Raw genomic sequence first — 25338 nt, forward strand, 5'->3', positions numbered from 1 at the left:
CGCACAAAGCTCGCCTCGCCTCTGGCCCAGGCGCGCCAGCGAAGGGAGTCAGTCTCTCAGAGAGCCTTGGGCTCCGCTCGCCCGGCAGATCTCGCCGATCGCCCGCATGGGAAATTTTCTCAGCAAGCTACGCCCCCCGCAGCTCGGCCCCGCCCCGGAGGCCGGGAGCCGCCCACCCGCCCGCCCCGCCCCGCCGGCTCCCGCGGCCCATCGCTATCCCGTTCACCCCTCAGTCCCCACTCCTTTCCTCCGATCCCCTTGGAGGCCTTCCTGCTGGTAAGATACGCTGACCCTCCCCAGACCGAGGACTCGACTTCGTTTTTTTGTTTTTTCTTTTTATTCTGTTTTATTAAGGTATTACTGATATACACTCCTAGGAAGGTTTCACATGAAAAAACAATGTGGTTACTACATTCACCGCTGTTATCGTGTCCCCGCCAAACCCCATTGCAGTCACTGCCCATCACCGTAGTAAGATGCCAGAGTCACTATTTGCCGTCTTTGTACTAAACTGTCTTCCCCCTGATCCCCCCCACGCCGTGTGTGCCCATCAGAATACCCCTGAATCCCCTTCTCCCTCCCTCCCACACCCCTCCCCTTTGGTGACTGCCAGTCCCTTCTTGGGAGTCTGAGAGTCTGTGTTGTTGCGTTCCTTCAGTTTTGCTTCGTGTTATACTCCACAAAGGAGGGAAAGCGTTTGGTACTTGTCTTTCTCCGCCTGGCTTATTTCACTGAGCATAATATCCTTCAGCTCCTCCCATGTTGCTGCAAATTGTAGAATCTGTTTGTTTCTTATGGCTGAGTAGTATTCCATTGTGCACATGTACCAACTCTTCTCTATCCATTCATCTCCTGATGGACACTTAGGTGGCTTCTGTATTCTAGCTATTGCAAATAGTGCTGAAATAAACATAGGGGTGCATATGTCGTTTTCAATCTGAGAATTCTATTCTTTGGGTAAATTCCTAGGAGTGGAATTCCTGGGTCAAATGCTATTTCTATTCTTTGAGGAACCTCCATATTGCTTTCCACAATGGTTAAAATAGCTTACATTCCCATCAGCAGTGTAGGAGGGTTCCCCTTTCTCCACATCCTCACCAGCATTTGTTGTTCTTAGTCTTCTCATACTGGCCATCCTTACTGGTGTGAGGTGATATCTCATTGTGGTTTTTACTTGCATTTCCCTGATGATTAGTGATGTGGAGCATCTTTTCATGTGCTTGTTCACCATCTGAATTTCTTCTTTGAAAAGTGGTCTGTTCATATCCTCTGCCCATTTGTTCATCAGGTTATTTGCTTCTTGGGTATTAAAGCATGTGAGTTCTTTATATATTTTGGTTCATAACCCCTTCTCGGATATGTCATTTACGAATATATTCTATACTATAGGATGCCTTTTTGTTCTGTTGATGGTGTCCTTTGCTGCACAGAAGCTTTTAAGTTTGATGTACTCCCATGTGTTCATTTTTGCTTCTGTTTCCCTTGCTCGAGGAGATGCATTCAGTAAAAAGTTGCTCATGATTATATTCAGAATATTTTTGCCTATGTTATTTTCTAGCAGTTTCATTGTTTCATGACTTACATTCAGGTCTTTGATCCATTTTGAGTTTACTTTTGTGTATGGGGATACACAATAATCCAGTTTCATTCACCTGCATGTAGCTGTCCAGTTTTGTCAACACCAGTTGTTGAAGAGGCTGCTATTTCCCCATTGTATGTCCATGGCTCCTTTATCATATATTAATTGACCATATATGCTTGGGTTTATATCTGGGCTCTCTAGTCTTTTCCACTGATCTACGGGTCTGTTCTTGTGCCAGTACCAAATTGTCTTGATTACTGTGGCTTTGTAGTAGAGCTTGAAGCCGGGGAGCATAATCCACCTGCTTTCTTCTTCCTTCTCAGGATTGCTTTGGCTATTCGGAGTGGAGGACTTGACTTTGAAATGCTTTTTTCTTCTTAAGTCCTAAGTGGGTTTGTGTGTCTCACATGCCTCTCAACACCCAAAAAACAAGGTGTTTGACCTCTTTAAGCACCTTGGTGTGTATCAGCCATGTCCTGCCTTCCTTTAGCCTTTGCTATGAGATGTGCTGCCAGAACTGTTCCCTTCCTTCAGTTCTTAAAGCTCTTAGCTTTAATACAGTATGGGTTTAGCAGAATACTTGGTAAATCACTTAAAATATCCCTACTTCAGGTGAAAATATCGTCTGTCTTTAAAGCATAGTACTATAATAGGTTTTGCTACTTTATTTCTTTGGGCCAATACATTGTATCAGCGGAGCTCAAAGAGGTGTACCCAGGAAACCTCCTTGATGGATATCACTTGGGATAAAGATGATTAGATTAAAAGACTTGAGTTTTCATTTGGTCCCAGGAGCTGAGTGATAACAACAAAATTCAAAACGTGGGTGGCAGCACTAGATCCTTGATAAGTACATCTATTTGAAAAGGTGAACATTCAGGTTTTTAAAACATTTGACTTTGGGTGTGTATTTCTGATGACTTAGCATAAAAGATTGAAGGATTCTTGTGGAGGTCAGAGAGAAAATTACTATTATTTTGGTCCAAACAGGTTTCTCATGTTCTCCAGGTTGGTAATTTTTCTAGACCCCAGTGAGCCTATAACTGAGGGCTCTGTATTATCTTTCCCATAATTGGAATAAACAGTGATTATGTGCACCATGCACAGGCCCTTATGTGTAATATGTGAAGTTCTTCTCTTACAGACTGAACTAAATGAGAGCACTGGGGGATGTGTGTAGTTGGGTCACTAAAGTGTTTTTTGGTCTTTAATTTATGGGTGGGGGGATATTAAATTTGTGATTGAAGTGCTTTGGGGAGAAGTTAGCAAATAATCAGTACACCTCAATAGTTCAAAAGGTCTTGAAGCATTTTTATACTTTTCTTATTAGTTTAGGACAGGCCTATAATAAATTTACCTTCCTGAATCTTTGAGATTTGAAGCAATCTTTTCTCGTCTACCATGAACCTATGTTCCATAGAAAGAGTGTAAGATCTCAGGAATATGAGTGTATGCTTTAAAGAGAAAGTCATATCATCTAACTGAGGGTTTGTGATTTGTCACAGGTACCAAGACAGCAGTGTGAGGTCAGCTTTTACGCCCGTGCTGACCAAAGGAGTCCGTACTCCTTTTGTGCCTAAGTAAGTGAGAATCCATCTGGGTGGGATTTCCTATTTGAAAAAAGGTCATTATCAGAGTTATTGTCCAGTAAATTTTCCTCTTTCAAATCAGAGAGGAACATTTTGATGAACTAGCCACAATAACTACTTTGTCTAAGTCCTTTTACTATTTTTCATTAATATGCATAAAATATGCTAAGGCTAAGAGGGTTTGTAGATACATTGAATAACCAAGTATGTAACAAAAAGATCACAAGGTTTGTGCAACGGATAACATGCAACAGTACAAAATTTAAGAAAAATGTCAGATTTCTGCAGTTGAGCTTCATTATACTTGAGGGAGAATTGGCTGGGAGAGAAAGAGGCTGCAAATGTGCGTGAAAAGACTTGGGGTAACTTACATCTTTAATTTGGGTCAGCACAGTGTCACGGCTGCCAAGAAAGCTTAACGTGCTCCTACTCTGTGCTGATAGAAGAACAAAGACGGGGAGGAGGCCGGTCAGTGGTAGTGCTGAATGCCTTAGTCCCGTGGTCCATGGAGCACGGTTGGTGGGCTGTGCTGCCCTGCAAGACGAGGCAGACACAGACCGAAATTCACTGTGAGAGAGGGAAGCAGCGCAAGATGTCCCGGGGTGGCGGTGGCGGGCAAGGGGCTTCCAAAGGTACGTAAGTACTGGCCCAGAGGAGAAAAACCTGAGGGGCGCAAGGAAGTGAGGGAGGGAAGGACAATGGTCTGCCAGAGTCTGAAGGGCTATCACAGGAAAGGAGGACAATTGGCCTGGTTTGGCTCCAGATGGGATCCACAGGTGAAGTAGGTGAAGGGGGAAGTATGTTTCCATCCAGTGTAGGAATAAACTGGCCTCTGGTTGGCATTCATCAGCCAGGAGATAGTGAGCTGTCTGCGCTGTCACAAAGGTTGAATGACTAGTTCACAGGAAAGATGTTTAGGAAATTTCTGTTTCAGTTTGAATCTTAGAAAAAGTGGTTGGTTCCTCCTAATTTTTTTTAACAGCTTTATTGAGGTACAATGGACATAAAATACTGTGCCTCTTTAAAGTGTACAATCTGATAAATTTTGATACGTATCCTTATCAGAATTATTGTCCTATACATTTTCCTCTTTGAAATCAGAGAGGAACATTTTGAGGAACTTGCCACAATAACTATTTTGTCTAATTTCACACCCATGAAACCATCAGCACAGTCAAGATAATGAACATCATCATTCCTGCCAGAAGTTTCCCCGTGCCCCTTGATGAAGCCTTAAAACCTCCCTCTCACCCTGCCTCTGTTGCCAGGCATCCCTTGATCCCCATTCTGTCACTATAGATTTGTGTGCGTTTCCTAGACTACACATAAGTAGAATGACACGTTTAATTTTTTAAATACTTAGCTTTCCCTTTCTGACTTTGTGAGACAGGTTTAGCTGAATTAACAGTAAAATTAACAACATTATCCTTTTTCATTACATTAGAATGATTTTGTGACCATGGGATAAAGCCCTAAAACAATGTTGTTGCCTTTCAGTAGCACATCTGTGTTTTTCCCTTTCATTTCCCTTTTAGGCCTGGGCCTCTGAAGAGTGGCCTCAATGTCCAGAGCTCAGATGGCCACCTAAATAAGAGATTCCGCCCCTACAAACGTGGCATCCCTATGTCTGGTCGCAGTCACAATGCCATTCCCAGCGACTACAGCTCGACTGGAGGGGTGTCTCAGGTACATTCACCCGGTGGTGTGGAAGAAGTGGGTTCTTTGCATTTATTAGTTGATTATGCAGAGTTTACTAGCCGCCTTCTGTCAGATGCTGAGATCACCTCTAAGGTAACAGCAGTACCAACCCTTGAATGATCGCTATAGACCAGTGGAACAAACTAGAAAGCCCAGAATGCTTATGTGGAAACCTGAATACAAGACACAGCCATTATTATAGATAAATGGACAAAGGATGAATAATTCAAAAAATGGTACTAATTTGATTAAAAAGGCAGATTGAGTCTGGATTGCATTGGGTCATAAATTAATCCTATAGGCACTGGGAATTTAATGAAAGTTTTTAAAATAAGTGGTTATAATTCTTTTTAGAAAGGATGTAGTGTAGACCGGAGAACAGATCAAGTTTTGCTACCAGAATGACTTGGGTTCAAATCTTGGCTTTGGCACTTAGTAGCTATAGATTCTTGGCAGGTAAATGACTCAAACTCTCTTTTTCTCATCTCTAAAGGACTGTTGTAAAGATTGAAGGTAATGTTTGAAAAGCACCCATTACAGTGCTTGTCAGTAAGTGGGCACCCAATATATAGGAGCTTGAAAAAAATAATGCATGTGTGGAGGAGGTTTTTGAGAGGAGAAAGAACTTGACATAAGTTTTCATCCATACAGAGGGCTCTTAGAGTAATATAAATGACATGTTAATGATAAATGACAAATATAGGAGATGAAGGCCCAGCCAGGCAGTTATGGCAATGCAGAGGACAATAGTATGAAGTCTTTATTCTGCACTAGGCCCTCTGATGAGCACTGTACATACATTTCCTCAATCACTGATCACAACAGACCTATGAGATACACAGTCATTGCTCCTCCTTACAATTTCACATCAAATGTCCTACATACACAAAAGGAAGGGAAAATATCATAATGAACCTCCATGTAGCTCCAGCAGTTAACTGTTTTATCAGTCCTGTTCGATCATTACCCCCACCCGACATTGGTTTTGCTCTTGTGTTTTAAAGTACAAACATGTTGTTTCACCTGTAGGTACTTCGGTGTACTTTTTTAACTTTTTGAACATTAATCACCACAATACCTTTATTCCTCTGAATAATTATGACTTAATGTTAGTTATTATCACTCCAATTTGCCCTTATTACCCTGTCTTATTATAGTTACTTTGAATCAGGGACCAAAAATCAACTCACTGTATTTGGTTCACATGTCTCTTATACTCTTTTTTTTTTTTTTTTTTTGAGCATTCAAGGTATGTAATCAATATATGTAACAAAAAATCTGAAGGTAAGACTGTACACTTATGGAAATAATGATTCTGACCTACTTCATAAGGTAGTTGTGAGGTAGTACATATAAAGTGTTCAAGACTTTACACTGTCCATAGTAAACATTCAAGAAGTGCCACCTATTACTATTATTTTAAATAAGTACAGTCATTTAATTTCAGGGAACTTAATTCACACTCAGAGCTTCAGACTTAACATTATACAGTGCTATGTATGGTGGCCTAACAAGCAGGCAGGGTAACAATATTCTTAAACTTTTCAACAGGTTGTTTTATATTTTTCAGATGTACCCTTTTTGGCTTTTAATCTAATTGTAATGCTTTGAAATTATGCATGTTTTCACATAGTGTAACTTCAGTCTTGAGCAATAGTTATGTTTAAATTATTATGATGTACTTTTGTATCACAACAAAATTACATTGTCCTCATGGGATTGAATTTCAGTCATAGAGAAAATGAAGGACTCATAATTGTAAATTATCTTCACTTTAATCAGTAGCATAATGTACACTATCATTTTATTTAAAAGGTTATTCATTGAAAATCATGAGGTATTTATTGTATAGATGCCTTTAAACTTGGGTTTTAAATATAGGTTTTGTTTTTTCTTATTCTAGAAATGTTCGTTAGTTTATGTTAATGTGAATTAATTGGAAATGGCGGTCACCTGGGGGAAAATGCAGACCTAAACGTAGGCTCGTCTCTGGGCTTCTCTTCTCTGTCTTGTCTCCGCAGTGTCTCACTGCTTTAGCAGCTCTTTCACACTGCCATGCCTCCAAACAGAGGTGCTCTTCATCTTCCTCAGCATTTGCTGCTTGCCCTCAGCAGGTGGTTGGTGTGGAACACTGTACTAGGCCTTTGCCACATTTTGTTGTAAAGTTCCCATTACCAGTGGAGCCTGCGGCCTACTGCAAGATGTACACTCACTGACACTGACATTTTTTGGATATTCTGTTGTGAGTAGTTAGCAGCCCCCTATAGATGTGCGATGTTTGAAAATGTAAATTCTCAGAAGCAGGTCTCAGGAAGCAGAGACTATATATGAACCTTCTTTACACGATGCCTCACGGGAAGAACGGGCGGTGAATAGTGAATACAGTGCGATCAGCCCAGATGGCAGCCCTCATGTTTGGAGTGGTAGCATAGCTACTTGACTTAATTTGATTTTTCCAGAGGAACACTCGTAAACACCCAAATCTAAGCTGTGCAAATTAGAAGTTCTAGCTTTGCCATTGTAAATCATTACCAGCATTAAACTGGTACTGATTATGTAAATTAGTACCAGCATCAAACTGGTACTAATTATGTAACAGAGAAGGTGAACAGTCCTCTGACCTCTCTGTGTGTGGCATTGGTGTCTCCATTTGTCTTAACAGGACATACTGTTTTCCAAAGCAGAAGTATTTACAATGGCCTTAAATTGTCAAACCTCAAGCTTGCATTTCTAACTTCTTATCCCTTTATATATACCCCATAATTAAGGCAAATCAAAATGGTTCCTAAGAGCACCTAATACTGATACTTCCCTGCTTTCTTGCCTTTCCTTGTTCTGTTCTCTGTCCAGAATGACTACCCATCCCACTGCAAGCCTATAAAGTTTGTCTGTCTAAAAGTGTTCTTTTTTTTAAGTTAAATCATGAAGGACCATCTCAAATACCACCTTCATCCACTGATTCTTCTAACTGAACCCTGCATAATCTCTTCTTAGGCTCCGGGCCAGAGACCTTCTTTATCTTTGGTTGCTGTCATCATTTTGTGTCCTGTCCTGTCTCTTCCAGATTGTAAATTTCTTGATGATGGAACCGCCATACTTATCTTCAGATTCTTTGTAGAGTTTGAAGGTATAGTTTGAATCCTTATGAAGCAGGAACTAGGCAAATAAAAATGGAATTCCAATGCAGAACTAACTGCCAGAGACATAGACTGTTTTTATGAGTAGCCTTGTTGCGCATTCCTTGCCCACTTTAGATTTGACACGTTCATTATATTCATATGGAACTGCGAGACTCCATTTTTACATGGTACGGATATTAATTCATCAGTTTAATGAAAAAGACCTGCCTTTTAATGTTGCTTATGGTTTTGTTTTTGTTTTGGGGTGTTTTGATTCCCTATTTTCTTTATAGTTTATGGAAACATTAGTATGGTTGAAAATTCAAATGGCACAAAGGGTGTACAGTAAAGTCTCTTTCCCATGTGACAATATTTTTATACAGAAAGGTTCCTAGTTTTATGTAACAGTCTGTCAGCTTTCTGTCTTCTCTCTCTGGTACAGACCTCCCTACCCAACCTGATCTAGCAGCTTGTCTGTTTTGTTATAGTCCTTTTGTTTCTTACACTTCCAAATGTAAATCTTTTTATCACGTCTGTGTTGTGTGTGCATGCACAGTCTATGAGGTAAAGAGAAAACACTTTTCCCCTAATTGTTGAACTGGATTATCCTGAACCCTGGCTAGTCACGGATGGATGGCTGTATGGATAATTATCATGGGACAGTAAATACCATAGATGTTGCAAAAGTCGCAAGTGTCACAATAGCATATTTTTAATACTTAATAAAATAAAACTGAAAATTTAATGAAAGCAAGACCAAACTAGCTTCCTGGTTTATTTTCTGAGTTTCTGAGTTTCCCTTTATCATGTCCATGGACTAATACAGTGACCTTGGATGCATCAGAGCTCGCTCTCAGCCGCTACTGAGCATGACGTTCCGCTCTCCAGGATACGCAGAGAGCACGCTCATTCCTCTGCCATTTATTAGCATTCCATTACTTTTTTCGACTTCATTCCCCATAGTTAATACTGGCAATTAACTCACTTTTCAGAAGCCCCTCTTCACAAAGAAATGTTTTTTAGTCACTTGGAGAGGAGACTTTATATACAGTGATGGGTTAGAGCCACAGAATTATGCTGAAGGTCAGCTCCTAAGTTATTACATAGGGTCAGTCACGTGACTTGTGTTTGGCTTTTAGCTCCGTAAGAGAAGAGGTTCCGGTGCCTCATCCTTCTCCATCCCCACCTCGTGCTACATGAAGACAATAGAGAGGCCAGCAAAGAAAATGAGGTAATTGCTGATTTGCTCTGTGGATTAATGAGAGGGTAGGAAAGGAGGGGAATTCACTTGGCTCTCAGGCTTTCTGAGACTCCGATTTGGAGAATCAAAGCACTTCACATCCAAAGGACAGCGACGGTGCCACCCTGAATCGCTCTGTCTCTTGCAGTCATCACATACTGACCACACCGGCCTCTGCTCCCCCTCATCTTCAGTGTGAGGGGCTGGGGTGTAAGGGGAAGGGCCGCACGGGACAGAGTGAACAGAGTGACTGATGGGAGTGGGCAGCAGGCTTCACATTCTAGACCCCAGCTGACCCTCTAGGAGCCCGACTAGAATGCTGCTTTCTTAGAGAGAGAGCTGTGACTAGAACTCTCAGAAATTTGGCAGGATGTATGTAAGGTTCTGGAGATTGTTTTGTGCTTGTTTTAAGACAAAGGTGTCTCTGTGGCTTCTCTCAACTGCCTCCCTTCATTTCTTTAGGAATTCTCTTTGATTTATTTTATTTGTTGTCTTGACACACTGAGATCTTACTCATGGTTGTTCTAGACTTTGGCCAGTTGGTAGTTAGGAGGGTGTAAGACGTTATCCAGCACTTTTCTAAACTTAATTGTGCCTCTTCCTCCTACAGAGAAGAGGAGCTTCCTCCTAACTCTGGCTCCTCAGCTCCCTTGGGAAGTGACACGCAGTCCCAGGGAGAACAGGGTAAGATGACGAACGCATGGCATGTGTTGGCGGTAGTGTGTATGGAGGGCGCATGGACTACAACCCACCAGAAACATGTACTAAGCGTTGATTTGTGTGGGGCCTGGTAGTTACAGAGATAGATGTTCCTCACCTTCGGGCTTTATGGTCTGGTAAGGGAGAAAGGTGGCCCAGACTCATATAGCATAACCCAGGCCACATGGGGGGTTCAGGGTAAGGTAAGCCTAGGTGGGGTAATCTGCGCAGTCCAGGCAATTTCTGTCCAGTAAGCAACCATGTGCACGCATTTGGAGCAATTACCACCTCATGGCTTCTTGACTGTTAGAAATAATCTTGCCAACACCATCCAAGAACCCACACCATGGAAGATAGAATCTCAGAGACACCTAGTGAAAGTTCAGTATTAAAAACTAGGCTGGCAAGACAAAGAGAAGAGGAAGAAAGTAAGTCTGATATTTTATTTGCAGCTACAACCACATCTGGGAAGGCCAACTCCAGGGATTCTCCACCCAGCAGCACCCGGCCACGCAAACGCAAATTCCAACTGGTGCCCTCCAGGCGAGGGATCCCGCTTATCTTGGTATGGTCTGTCCACCCGCCCCTGCCCACCCCAGCCTGGCTCCCCTGAGTCCCAGGAATGGAAGGGTCAGTGCAGGTTTCTTTCACTGCCTTCTGACTGGCTCGGCTTCTCCTTTTCCTCTTGGTAGCCTGAAACACCCATCCTCGGCTATCCCATCACAGTCGAGGATTATGAGCAAGTTCAGACTGACTGGGTGAAGACCATCTTCGAGGATAAGACTGGTGAGGAATACGGGTTAATTTCACACCCCAGAGATGGTTCCCTTTGGTTTTATTTTGGTCTTTCTCCACTGAGAAATCCAGCTCTTGGGTTCTCAGTGGACTCCGAGCACAGTGAGCACTGACGTTGAGATGAAGCATTTCTACACGAGTTCCCCTGAGTCCCTGAGCCTCCCCGTGCCCTGCGAGGCCCCTGGAAAGAATTCTCCCACCAGGGAGGACAAGCCTTTCTTTCTTTCTTCCTTGGAAACTGCCCCAAACTCGGAGAGTGCGAACCCTCCTGGCCCTCCACCTTCTAATCTCATCCTGCCTGCTGCAGGGACTGCTGCTTCCTCAGCCTCCCTCCCAGCCCCAAGCACTAACCTGCTGCTGGGCAGCTTGGGGGAGTTGGCAAACTCCCTGGGCCTACCATCTTTCCCAGGTGAGCGGGACAGCTTTCTGGGGAGCACAAAGTGTCATCAGCCTCTGCTTAGGTGAAAGCAGCATGCCAGTCAGTCACTGAAACGGTTGAACCTGCTCTGGCTTAGCACACCTGAGCTGGTGCAGGCCTGACGGCTTCAGAACCCTCTCATCAGGAGCGGATTGTAGGGAAGGGGCTGCCATCCTTAAAGCTGGAGAAGGCCGCCTCGTTTTGGTAGTCAGAGGGCTGCTGGCTTGCAGCCCCGTTCCTTAGCTGCTCTCAGCTGTGCTTGGGTTCAGATGATTGGATTTTCCTTAGTGTCCACACATTTATCCCCTGGTAGGCCAAGTTTTATCCCCTGCTGTCTGTCTTATGATCTGTGAAGGGTAGAAATAAAGAGCCCTTCCCTGATTTTCAGCAATGAATACTTTAAGAACCTGTGGTAGAGATGAGTCATAGTTGCTGACACCTGAATCCCTGGCACAGCAAGGCTTCTAGAGCACCAATACCATCACATTTGAGATACCAGAATTCACGTTTTCTGTTCTTCCTAGAATCTGCTGCAGTGGCAGTGTTGGGGGGGAGGCATTGTGTATTTTCCTCGGTCCTTGTCTCCCCTGTGACAAGTAATTGAAAGGCGGAGACACAGTAGTGAAGCAGAGGAAAAGATTTATTTAACGTTACTTAGAGAAAAAGAGCAGGTGACCTCAGAGAGAGCGCAGCACCCTGCAAGGTTCAAAAGAGAGAGTTTACAGTGAAAAAGTCATGCACTTAGAAAGTGCGGGCGACTTCAAGGAGAGGAGTGCCCTGAAAGGTTGGGGGTTCCCCCTTTTAAGGATTCTTCAGGAATGTGACTATGGGCTGGGGGTGCAGACCTGCTAGGTGGTCTTTCTATACTTAGAACTAATGTAGCACAGGGAACTTCCTGCTCTGATTTCTCCCTGGGAGCCCGGCATTTCTTGGCCTGGGAGCGTATCAAGACTGCCTGCCCGGCCCCCAAGGTGGGCTGAGTTATTGTCTGTTTGCTAAAGTGTAAGTTAAGAATCTTCTTAATGTCCTGGCTGTTAAAACCCAATCTTATTTTTAAGATGGAATCCTTCCTGCCTGTTACTGTGTTGTTTATGCTGGGCTTGCTTGTCATTATTAATTGGACAGATTGCAAACTACTTGATTAGGGAAAAACAGTATATAGGTAAAGTTAAAAAAATAAGCTGGGCCTGTATGATTAACACAATAAAGCCATGGGCTCTGCTGAGGTACCCTCCTCTCTCTGGGGAATATTCACACATTCCAGGCCAAACTGCTCCATGGCTTTTCTGAGCTGCAACTGATTAACTCTGGGTCTCCTTTAATGGGCTTTTTTCTGGCCTTATTCTCTTTCCATCCCACTCACATCTAGTTTCCTGCCTATCAGGGTGGGGTCCCTTCCCCTCTGGGAAAGAACAGGATCAGAAGCACGAGAAAGATCTGACCTCGCTGGCAGTCACCCACGACCAAGATCTGCAGGTAAGCAGCAGAGCTCCGAGACTAGCCGTTTCTGGCAGAACTTTTCCCAAACCACAGGAAAGCCAGGTAAAAATATCTTCCTGGGCCTCCTGCCTCCCAAGGAACTCAGCCTGGGAAGTCCTGTTGAAGCACCCAGTGTTCTGTTGGCCTGGCCCTCCACAGCTTAGGGCTCACAGAGAAGCACTTTCTGGTAGAAGCCGTGCGCTGATGAGGTCTTTTTCCATTGGTACAGGATGAAAGCCCCGAGGAGCCTGAGGGAAAACGCACGTGTTTAGATAACGACATCGAAGATAACGACATCGAAGACATCGACATCGGCAGGAACTAGCATACGTCCCTTGCCCCCACCCTGGACCCCTTACCCAGATGGAGACTTCAGCTCCTCCTGGGAAGAGCCTCTGACCTGTTGCATAAAGCAAATTGACTACAGCAGATCTCTGGCTTCAGCTTGCAGGGAGGGAGGGGCAGCCCTGGAGGCCACTGCCCTCTCCTGGAGGAAGCAGTGCCTCTGGCTTTGTGCAGGAGGGGAGGCAGGATGTGGCAGAGCAGAGCCTGATTGATACCTTTGTTTACTTGAACGGTTCCACTGGTGAGGCTGGACAGAATCAAGAAACATCTGGACCACCAGCTAAAAAAATGGCGGCGTGAGAGGTGAGACAGAGGCCTCCTCCTAAAACCACATATAATATGAAAATGTAACTAATACAACTACTCCTGAAAAACCAACAGGAAAGAGGACTGCGCCAAACTACAAACACCTGGAGAAAAGAATAAATCTCACAGAACAGGGTAACATACCAAAGCCGTGGCCCGGCAGGACCCAGGCCCTACCCCCACCCCAGCTCTCAGGCAGGAGGAAGAGAAATGGAGCAGGGAGGGAGTGGAGGCCTGGGACTGCTGAACACCTAACTCTGGAGATTTGCTCTGGGAGCACAAACTTACATTTCATGGTGTTTTCATGGTGCTCTCGTGATTAGGGGGTTGGAAAGCTAAGACAGGCAGAATTCCTGGAGACACTGAGACTCCAGCCACTTGTGGAAAGCAGGGATCCATATCTGGCAGCTCTGAGACAAAAGAAAGGTGGGCAGTCTGAGAGACTTCCTAACAGGAAGAGGGCTGCTAAAGGGTCAAGGATGACACAGAGCTTACTGCTCAGGAGAAAGGACAGGTAGACAAAATTTTCCAGGGTCACTCTGCCCAGCAGGTTGGGAACTTTCACGATCTTCAGGAACTCCAGCTCCCTGGCTGGCTGCACAGCTCCAAGAACCCCTCCGTGATAAGCAGCCTACTGCGCCTTTCTCCCGGCCAGACCCACCTGGCTCCCAAACCGACAAACCGTACCCTGGCATTAGGCCGATCAGAGGGAAGCTGTGTCTACACCAACTACAAATGCAAAGCATAGAGGCTTATACCTGTGTGCTCGGCCCACTGGTTCTGGCAGTGGAGACAGGCACAGCAGCCAGGAAGCGGGAAACAGCTCTTTCCTCCCTCCAGGCATCAATACCACTCCCCTACAACCCCTGACATTGCTTCAGGGGCTGAGCAGCTACAGAGAGTACAGCTTCTGAGCACTAGAGGGCGCCAAATACAAATATGAAACGCCAAAGGAACCTGAAAATTATGAACATGAATACAACCCCTGAGAAAGATTAAAATGAAATCAACCTCATGAATCTGCCTGAAAGGGATTTCAAAATAAAAATCATTAACATGCTCATGGAGGTACAGAAAAATATTCAAGAACTCAGGGAGGAATTCTGGTTGGAGATCCAATCATTATGGAACACAGTATTAGACATGAAACATACAATGAAAAGTTTTAAGAGAAGATTAGATATGGTGGGGGACATGATAAATGAAATAGAAATTAGAGGAGAGGAATAAAAAGAAGCTGAGGCACAGAGAGAAAAAAGGATCTCTAAGAATAAAAGAATATTGAGAGAACTGTGTGACCAATTCAAATGGAATAATATTTGCATTATAGGGGTTCCAGAAGAAGAACAGAGAGAAAAGGGGATAGAAAGTGTCTTTGAGGAGGTAATTGGTGAAAAATTCCCCAATCTGGGGAAGGAGACAGTCTCTCAGGCCATGGAGGTGCACAAATCTCCCAAAACAAGAGACCCAAGAAACGCAACAACAAGACATATAATAATTAAAATGGCAAAGATCAACGGTAGAGACAGAGTCTTAAAAGCAGCCAAAGAGAGAAAAAAGATCACATACAAAGGAAAGCCCATCAGGCTATCATCAGACTTCTCAACAGAAACCTTACTGGCCAGAAGGGAGCGGCATGATGTATTTAATGCAATGAAGCAGAAGGGCCTGGAACCAAGAATACTCTACCTGGCAAGATTATCATTTAAATTTGAAGGAGGGATTAAACAATTTCCAGATAGGCAAAAGCTGAGAGAATTTACTTCCCATAAACCATCTCTGCAGTGTATTTTGGAGGGACTGCTATAGATGGAAGTATTCCTATGGCTAAATAGCTGTCAACAGAGTAAAGAAAATAAAACCAGAGTAAATAAAACCACAGTAAAGAAAGTAGGCCAATTAATTACTAAGCCGATGCAAAATCAGATCAACTACCCCCAAAGACGGTCAACGGACAAAGAGTACAGAATACGATACCTACTATGTAAAGAATGGAGGAGGAAGAAAAAGGAGGGGAAAAAAAGAACCTTTAGATTGTGTTTGTAATAGCATACTAAGTGAGTTAAGTTAGACTGTTAAATAGTAAGGAAGCTACCCTTGAAACTTTGGTAATCACAAATCTAAAGCCTACAATGGCAGTAAGTACATACCTCTTGATAATCACCCTAAGTGGTGATTATGCACCAATCATAAGTGGTCTGAATGCACCAATCAAAAGACACAGAGTCACTGAATGGATAAAGATACAGGACCTGTCTATATGCTGCCTACAAGAGACTCACTTCAAACCCAAAGACATACACAGATTAAAAGCGAAGGGATGGGAAAAGATATTTCATGCAACTAATAGGGAGAAAAAAGCAGGAGTTGCAGTACTTGTATCAGACCAAATAGACTTCAAAACAAAGAAAGTAACAAGAGACGAAGAAGGACATTGCATAATGATAAAGGGGTCAGTTCAACAAGAGGATATAACCATCATAAATACCTATGCACCAAACACAAGAGTACCTACACATGTGAAACAAATACTAACAGAATTAAAGGGGGAAATAGAATGCAATACAATCACTTTAGGAGACTTCAACACACCACTCACTCCAAAGGACAGATCAACCAGACAGAAAATAAGACACAGAGGCAGTGAAAAACACATCAGAACAGATGGACCTAACACACATCTACAGAACATCCCATCCAAAAGCAGCAGAATACACATTCTTCTTAAATGCACATGGAACATTTTCAAGAATAGATCATATAGTAGGCCACAAAAAGACCCTCAGTAAATTCAAAGAGATTGAAATTGTACCAAACAGCTTCTCAGACCACAAAGGTATGAAACTAGAAATAAATTACACAAAGAAAACAAAAAAGCCCACAAACACATGAAGGCTTAACAGCATGCTCCTAAATAATGAATGGATCGAAGACCAAATAAAAACAGAGATCAAGCAATATGTGGAGACAAACGACAACAATAACTCAACACTGCAAAATCTGTGGAACACAGTGAAGACTGTGCTAAGAGGGAAGGATATTGCAATACAGGCTTACCTCAGGAAAGAAGAACAATCCCATATGAACAGTCTAAACTCACAATTAATGCAACTAGAAAAAGAAGAAATGAGGCCCAAAGTCAGTAGAAGGAGGGACATAATAAAGATTAGAGCATAAATAAATACAATCGAGAAGAATAAAACAATAGAAAGAATCAATGAAAGCAGCAGCTGGTTCTTCAAAAAAATAAACAAAATAGATAAACCCCTCGCCAGACTTATCAAGAAAAAAAGAGAGTCTACACAGGTAAACAGAATCAGAAATAGGAATGGAAAATCACTACAGACAACACAGAAACACAAAGAATTATTAGAGAGTACTATGAAAAATTATATGCTAACAAACTGGATAACCTAGGAGAAATGGACAACTTTCTAGAAAAATACAATCTTCCAAGGCTGACCCAGGAAGAAATAGAAAATCTGAACCGACCAATTACCAGCAACAAAATCCAACTAGCAATCAAAAAACTACCTAAGAACAAAATCCCTGGACCAGATGGATTCGTTGCTGAATTTTATCAAACAGTTAGTGAAGACCTAATACCTATCCTCCTTAAAGATTTCCAAAACAGGAGAAGAGGAGAGGGAATGCTTCCAAACTCATTCTATGAGGCCAACAACACTAATACCAAAACCAAGCAAAGACATCACAAAAAAAAAAATTGGAGACCAATATCCCTGATGAACATACATGCAAAAATGCTAAACAAAATACTCCAAATCAAATTCAAAAATACATCAAAAAGATCATCCTTCATGATCAAGTAGGACTTACTCCAGGAATGCAAGGATGGTACAACATTTGAAAATCCATCAACATCACCCACCACATCAACAAAAAGAAGGACCAAAACCACATGATCATTTCCATAAATGCAGAAAAAGCATTCAACAAAATTCACATTCATTCATGATAAAAACTCTCAACAAAATGGGTATAGAGGGCAACTACCTCAACATAATATAGGCCATATATGACAAACCCACAGCCAACATGACACTTAACAACAAGAAGCCGCAAGCTTTTCATTTGAGATTGTGAACAAGGCAAGCACTCCCTCTCTCCCCACTTTTATTCAGCATAGTTCCGGAGGTCCTAGCCATGGCAATCTGACAACACAAAGAAATAAAAAACATCCAGATTGATAGGGAAGAAGTCAAACTGTAACTGTTTGCAGATGACATGATATTGTACGTAGAAAACCTGAAAGAATCCACCCAAAAACTACTAGAATAACTGAATTCAGCAAAGTTGAAGGATACAAAATTAATAAACAGAAATCTGTTGCATTCCTATATACTAATGATGAACTTGCAGAAAGACAAATCAAGAAAATAATTCCATTCACAATTACAACAAAAAAATACCTAGGAATAATCCTAACCAAGAAGTGAAAGACCTATACCCTGAAAACTAAAAGACACTCATGAGAGTAATTAAAGAAGATGTCAATTAATGGAAATGCATCCCGTGCTCATGGATAGGAGGAATTAATATTGTCAAAATGGCCATCATGCCTAAAGCAATCTACAGATTCAATGCAATCCCTAGCAAAATACCAATGGCATTTTTCAGTGAACTAAAGCAAACAGTTATAAAATTCATATGGAAACGCAAAAGACCCCAAATAGCCAAAGCAATCCTAAGAAGGAAGAATAAAGCTGGGGGGATTATGCTCCCCGACATCAAGCTCTACTACAAACCCACAGTTATCAAGACAATTTGGTACTGGCACCAGAAGAAACCCATAGATCAATCGAACAGACTAGAGAGTCCAGATATAAACCCAAACATATATGGTCAATTAATATATGATAAAGGAGCCATGGACATACATTGGGGAAATGGCAGCCTCTTCAGCAACTGGTGTTGGCAAAACTGGACAGCTACATGTAAGAGAATAAAACTGGATTATTGTCTAACCCCATACACAAAAGTAAATTCAAAATGGATCAAAGACCTGAATGTAAGGCATGAAACCACAAAACTCTCAGAAGAAAACATAGCCAAAATGTCTTGAATATAAACATGAGCAACTTTTTCCTGAATGTATCTCCTTGGGCAAGGGAAACAAAAGCAAAAATGAACAAATGGGACTACATCAAACTAAAAAGCTTCTGTACAGCAAAGGACACCATCAGTAGAACAAAAAGGCATCCTACAGTATGGGAGAATATATTCATAAATGACATGTCTGACAAGGGGTTAACATCGAAAATATATAAAGAACTCACATGCCTCAACACCCAAAAAGCAAACAACCGATTAAAAAATGGGCAGAAGATCTGAACAGACACTTCTCCAAAGAAGAAGTTCAGATGGCCAACAGGCATATGAGAAGATGCTCCACACTGCTAATTATCAGGGAAATGCAAATTAAAACCACAATGAGGTAACACCTCACACCAGTTAGGATGGCCAACATCAAAAAGACAAGGAACAACAAATGCTGGTGAAGATGCAGGGAAAGGGGAACCCTCCTACACTGCTGGTGGGAATTTAAATTAGTTCAACCATTGTGGAAAGCAGTATGGAGGTTCCTCAAAAAATTAAAAGTAGAAATACCATTTGACCCAGGAATTCCACTCCTAGGAATTTACCCAAAGAAACCAAGTTCTCAGATTCAAAAAGATATATGCTCCCCTATGTTTATTGCAGCACTATTGATGGTAGTCAAGATATGGAAGCAACCTAAGTGTCCATCAGTAGATGAATGGATAAAGATGTGGTACATATACACAATGGAATACTGTTCAGCCATAAGAAGAAAACAAATCCTACCATTTGCAACACCATGGATGGAGGTAGAGGGTATTATGCTTAGTGAAATAAGCCAGGCAGAGAAAGACAAGTAACAAATGACTTCCCTCCTTTGTGGAGAATAACAATGAAGCGAAACAAAGGAGGAACAAAACAGCAGCAGACTCACAGACTCCAACAAGGGACTAGCAGTTACCAAAGGGGAGGGATAGGGGAGGGATGCGAGAGGGTGGGTGCGGAGGGAGGGAGAAGGGGATTGAGGGGTATTAGGATTAGTACACGGTGTGGTTGGGGCATCACGGGGAAGACAGTGTAGCACAGTGAAGACAAGTAGTGACTCTGGCATCTTTATTTTTAATTAACTTTTTATTAAGGTATTATTGATATACACTCTTGTGAAGGTTTCACATGAAAAAACAATGTGATCACTACATTTAGCCATATTATCAAGTCCCACCCATACATGTCCCAATGCGGTCACTGTCCATCAGTGCAGCAAGATGCCACACTGTGGCAGTGACTTAAGGTAACCCAGTGGTGTCTATCTCGTGGTGTTCAGCGCCTCCGTGATCCCCTCCCCTTGAATGTGGCAGAACTTCTGACCTGCTTCTAACCAACAGAATATGGGAAAGGTGACAGGATATACGGAATTATGTGTACATGATTACATTATAAGACTGAAGCACACCACATCTTGCTGGAGTTTCCATTTCCCTAGCTAGTTTGAGCCTTGAAATTAGCTATGTTGCTGAGTCCCGTGTGACCAAGAACTGTGGGCAGCTCTAGGAGCTGAAGGCAGTCTCCAGCCAATAGCCAAGAAGAAACAGCAGCCATCAGCCCGCAGCTGCCAGGAACTGAATTCTTCCAACAACCTGAGTGCACTCAGAAGCGGATCCTTCCCCAGTCAAGCCCCAAATGACACAGTGACTACAGCCTAGTGAGACCCTAAGCAGAGGAGCCAGAGAAGCTGAGCCCAGACTCCTCACCCACTGGAACTGTCATGTAATAAATGTGTGTTGGCTTAAGCCACCACGTTTGTGGGAATATTGTTAGGCAGCAATAGATAATAAATCAGACATATGAAATCATTTGGAAGAAAATATACTGAAATGATGATAGTGGTTACATGTGGGTATTGGGATTAGGGGTATCTTCCTAAGGAGGATATAGCCTCCAATATGCTTATAATACTTAGATAACAACAGAAAGTTTTAAAGGAGACACCAGGAGAAAAACTACTTGCCACATCGAAACCGCCCACACACCCAGGGTACTGGGGCACCCGCTGCACAGAAGCCACAGAGACTAAACCTCCAGTGCAGCTTTACCTGCAGGAGAGTGAGTGTCCTCCTCAAACACCTTCTCCATCTCAGCCAGGTGCAGCTGGGCAAACAGCTGGGACTCTTCTTGGAAGTCAGACTTCTGGCTAAGAATGACGGATGGTGTCCGGGAGCTAAGAACCTCCTTGCACTCCTGGGATCCACCTGTGGGGACATCTAGAACAAATATGACTACAAGAACCAGGGACTGAGAGGGTTGGTTTCCTGAACTGAACATTTTAAAGCACATCTTACTAAAAGAGAGACTCTTTGGGGAAGGTCAGAGCATGGTGTATTACAGAGTGTTGCTTACCGATGCAAACACCTAAGTCTTTATCACTTTTAGACCTAGAAAGACGAAGGAAGATCTAAACTGCTTCTCCTTCCTTTGGAGAGTTAACTACTCTTCCCCTTTAACAGACGTCACAACTGAGGCTCAGCCAGGTTAGTGGACACAGCTGAAGTCCCACCTCACACTTAAAAGGACTCTAATTTATAAGGTGCTTCAGTTCAGTAACTGTATTTTTTCAGATCTCCAGTGCTCAGAATTCAAGACCCCAAAGAATCCAGCTTCATCTTCCCAGCCAGGTTGATTTCATCCTGACCAGCCCAGATTCCCCTGGGTCAGATCTGATCATCTGTGCAGACCCCACCACCACCCCCGTCAGGGGCTCTCTGCTGCCTCCTCCTGCTCACCGCCCCACGTCCCCCATGTAGCCTTCCCACCCCTCCAGCCCTCAGCAATGTCTCCACAGCCCCGACACCTCACTTAGCACAATGCTTTAAGCCGCTAAAAGCTCAGCTCTTCAAAGGCTGCCTCCCCCAAAAGACTCCAGGGGTGGACGACGGGATAACCACTGAGTGTTGCTCACTCTTCCACCCCAACTCCACCGAAGGAGAAAATGTGCTCAGCTTCCCAGGAACTGTCATTCATTCCCTCATGGTCTATACACACTTGCTGAGCACCAGGCACTGTGGACACAGGGGGGAACAGAGCGGAGACCTGCCTTCACGGAGCCCAACAGATGAGCTAATTAATGGTCTCATCATCCATGTGCGCCCCTGGCTTAGAAATCTCAGCACCATCTGTTTCTCTTCCCTCCTCCCCCTACGCATTCCTACTGCCGCTCCTATTGATTCTGTGATCCATCTCTCATGTCTAAAACCTCCTCTCCCAAATCCCTGCCCTACTCCAAACCCTGCCCTGTTGCTGGGACAAGCATAATGACCTCCCCTAACTGGGACAAGAGTTTGGCCTTCCCTTCCATCCACCTCCCAACACTGGCACCAGCCCTCTTTCTGAAAGGCAAATCTGATTACCCTGGCTCTGACGCATTCCAGGTGATCCCTGCACCCCACCTCCTGAGCTAGGCATGCAAAGCCCTTTGCTACACAGCCCTGACATGTCTTTCTAGTTGCAATGCACACACCATGGCCCATGGACAACAGCTGCTCCCCACCATCCTGGACACAGCAAACATTCCACTTTACTCACGTTGTTCCCCCTAATACAGACCATCTCCCCCAGAGGTGAACGCCTACCCATTCTTCAAAGTCTGGCTCATATGGCACCTCCTTCAAGGAGCTTTTCCATTAAGTTTCAGGTGAGAGTCCTCACTATCACCTCCATGCTCCCAAACTCTTTGTTTCTATCTGCCAGACATACATACTTGTGCATGTCTGTCCATACGTGTAGACAGCAAGATGTGATGGGAAACCCATGCTGCTGAGTCCCAGAGCTCTGGGTTAGAATTCTGCCTGGCTCTCAACTTCCTAGTTAATTCATCTTGAGCATATCACATCACTTCTCTGAGCCACAAGTTTGCTCATCTGCAAAAGAAAATCCACAGTACCCACCTTACAGGGTTGTGGTGAGCCCTAGATGACACCCGAACACAGGTGAAGCCCCAGCAAACTGGAGTTGCACCATAAATGATAGCTCCTGGGAAGCTCCCAGCCTCAGAGAGAACTCTCTGAAGGCAATGGCATGTTTATCTTAATTTAATCCTAATTTAATTTATACTATTTATCTCTATATTCGGCAGCCTCAAGCATGTCATAGACACTAGATACTTATCTGGCTTGATGGTAATTTGTACAGCCCACCACACCATTATCACAACTTGGCGGGACGAATTAAGTATAGTCCATGTGGAGACTGCAAATTGGTAACCTCAGACTCATTGCATTTGGCCAATGCAGTGTTTTAAAAGGAAAAACCAGCCTGCTGCATGGCACACTTAAGTTACCTACATGGTCTTGTAAACATGGCAATATGCAACCCCTGGCACAGAGACTGAGAGCCAATAGACTTCTATGCTGATGAGCGATTGGGTAGCTCTAGAATGTTTCCTCTCGTCATCAACTCAGACAATTTTCTTACCGCTTTAGGTTGAGGGTTCTCTTTCAACTCCTTGGAAGACACTGGTTTTGACCTAGAACAGAGAATCAGAGTTGTTTTAACTCCAGTTTTGTAAGGATTATGTGGGTGGCTTACCTACTCCGGTCACACGGGGGTGGAAAAGAAGTCAGGGTCAAGGTGGGGGTGGGGAGTGCCGCCACATACCCATGGACACCCAGAATGCATTTGATGAGCATCCCCTTTCCCCAGGGGCTTCACCAGCAGGGAAGCTTTTTCCAACCTTACACCTGTGAGACTCCTCTCCCGTGATGGAGTGAAGGTGTCCTGCTGAAGCCCTGGGGCTTCTCCAGTTACTATACTCCCGGCTTAATGCCAGAGGCTTCCTAAAAGACCACAGGTTTTAAAGAATTAGAAGCAGCTTCGAGGCCATGTGGTAGTCCAACTATATTCAGATTAGGAAAACAAGGTCCCGGGGCAGGCACGTATCCAAAGGTTTTTAACACATGCTCTACGATGGGGCACGACAGTACAAACACCCTCACCTGCCCTCCAATACCCCTGGAGACAGGAGTGCTTTGGGAGAGCTGGCAGAACCCTGCGCACAGCAGCGGGAGAGGTCCATGCTGCAGAGCTCTGCTCTAGGAAGGGCATGCTCCTGGGACAGTGGCACCTCCATATGAGATGGAAGACAGGATCTGGTTAGAATTATCGGACTGTCCATCCACCTCCTCAGCGAGTCCCACCAGCAAGCATGGAGAGGGCACTCTAGGATGGCAGGGGATGGCCAGGAAAGAGTCAAGCCCAGACACGCTCAGGACACAGAGAGAATGAGCCAGCTGGGCGTGACACAGAGCTCCCGGCAGTGGGGGAAGGCCTAGTGAAAGAGAAGAGGGAAAAGAGAAGTGGAAGCAGAATGTAGAATCTTATCTTTCACCAGGGAGTCTGAGCAGGCTGAAGGGCATCATGAAATTCCTCAGTGCAAGATGCAGAGAGGAGGAGGAGGAGCGCTGACGAGGGCCAAGGGCCTCCAACCTAGCAGTGCCCCGGCGGAGCTCCGGTGCGAGGACCAAAGGAGAGAGCGGGGCCAGAGGAAAGGAGATTCGGGAGCAAGAACCAGGGCAACCCAGGGAAACGCAGGAAACATTCCCAGAGAAGGGAGCAGAGAGGGAAAGTGGCCTGACGCCTGCGATGCAGGGCTGTCCAATTAGAAACAAAGCACAAATACCTGGAAATATGGGGACTGAAACTTGAGGATTGGCTACAGTTTAGGGGATAGAAGAGGAGGAGGTACATACAAGACAGTGAGTCACTGAGGAGGGCTGGGTGTGTCCGGGTGGGCCCCGATGGTAAGAAGAGGGCCACTAAGGTCAGCAGTTAAAGACCACCACTGAAAGAAGCTGAAATGAATGCGTAAGTCCATCTCTGTTAATATGTGCACGTGTATGTTGGCACATGCATAGAAAGAGAGCTTGGAAAAATATACTCCAAATGTAATGGAAGTTATCTTTGGCAGGTAAGATTATGGAAGGTGTTTCTACAGTCTAAATCATGCATTTCTCTATTTTTCATTCAAAAAAGATTCATGGCATTCGTTAGGATTTATTTCAGTGGAATGGGTAGAGTGGTGGGTAGTGACAAACTGCTCATTTATGAAGACCATCTATGAAGACTAGAAGAATCATTGCGATAGCATTGTTCATAGAGGCAAAAATAAATGGCTATCAGAATAGGAACGGCTGAATTAATACACCTGCACTCAAACATCACCAAAGCACTCAAGGGGAGGAGTCTGACTCCAGCAATTAGGAGGGATTTCCATGAAGTACTAATAACTAAGGAAAGATACAGCAAAGGGTACACAGAACGATGCCAGTTTTGACAGAAGTGACAGGTACGTGTTTACACATATAAGAACACGTGTGTATGTATATACACACACATTTGCAAATAGGACTACCTTTAATAATTATGGGCTGAGGGCAAGAGAACAAATATAGGTCCACATCAGTAAGTCTGGTTATTTTAAATGTTTATAAATCTAGTTAACATACTACTACATAAAATTCATTCTATTGTCTATGAACATGAGCAGTTTTTTCCTGAGCACATCTTCTCAGGCATGGGAAACAAAAGCAAAAATGAACAAATGGGACTGCATCAAACTAAAAAATTTCTGTACGGCAAAGGACACCATCAGTAGAACAGTAAGGCATCCTACAGTATAAGAGAATATATCTGTAAACGCCTTATCCCATAAGGGCTTAACATCCAAAATATATAAAGAGCTCACACACCTCAACACCCAAAAAACAAATAACCCAATTAAAAAATGGGTGGAGCAGGGCATCAATCTGCAAAGAAGTAAAAAGCTAACCTTTTCAAAGAATATTGCTTCTCTCTCACTTACCAACTTTATATTTCCCTGTATGGCCCCGGAAGATGACTGGTTAGCCAGAGACGGGTAAGATTCCTCAAGGGAGGAACAACCTAAGACAGGCACAGTCGCAGGGGGGCTAACAGGTGAGAAATTGGGGATCAACAGAGGTGAGGCTTAGAACCTCTCC

General features: G+C 43.7%; 1 protein-coding gene across 1 annotated transcript; it reads left to right on the forward strand.

The window, feature by feature from the left end:
• The first annotated feature begins 2779 nt into the window (after window positions 1-2779).
• Window positions 2780-12944, forward strand: LOC130683991 (nuclear envelope pore membrane protein POM 121C-like). Its single transcript, XM_057503283.1, has 9 exons — window positions 2780-3162; window positions 4707-4857; window positions 9128-9219; window positions 9839-9912; window positions 10380-10492; window positions 10620-10824; window positions 11030-11131; window positions 12525-12616; window positions 12849-12944. The coding sequence occupies exons 2-9, from the start codon at window positions 4795-4797 to the stop codon at window positions 12942-12944; spliced, it is 837 nt and encodes a 278-aa protein (XP_057359266.1). The 5' UTR covers window positions 2780-3162; window positions 4707-4794.
• Window positions 12945-25338: the final 12394 nt, after the last annotated feature.

Source organism: Manis pentadactyla, chromosome 5, assembly GCF_030020395.1.
Source record: "Manis pentadactyla isolate mManPen7 chromosome 5, mManPen7.hap1, whole genome shotgun sequence".
Classification (NCBI taxonomy): Eukaryota; Metazoa; Chordata; class Mammalia; order Pholidota; family Manidae; genus Manis; species Manis pentadactyla.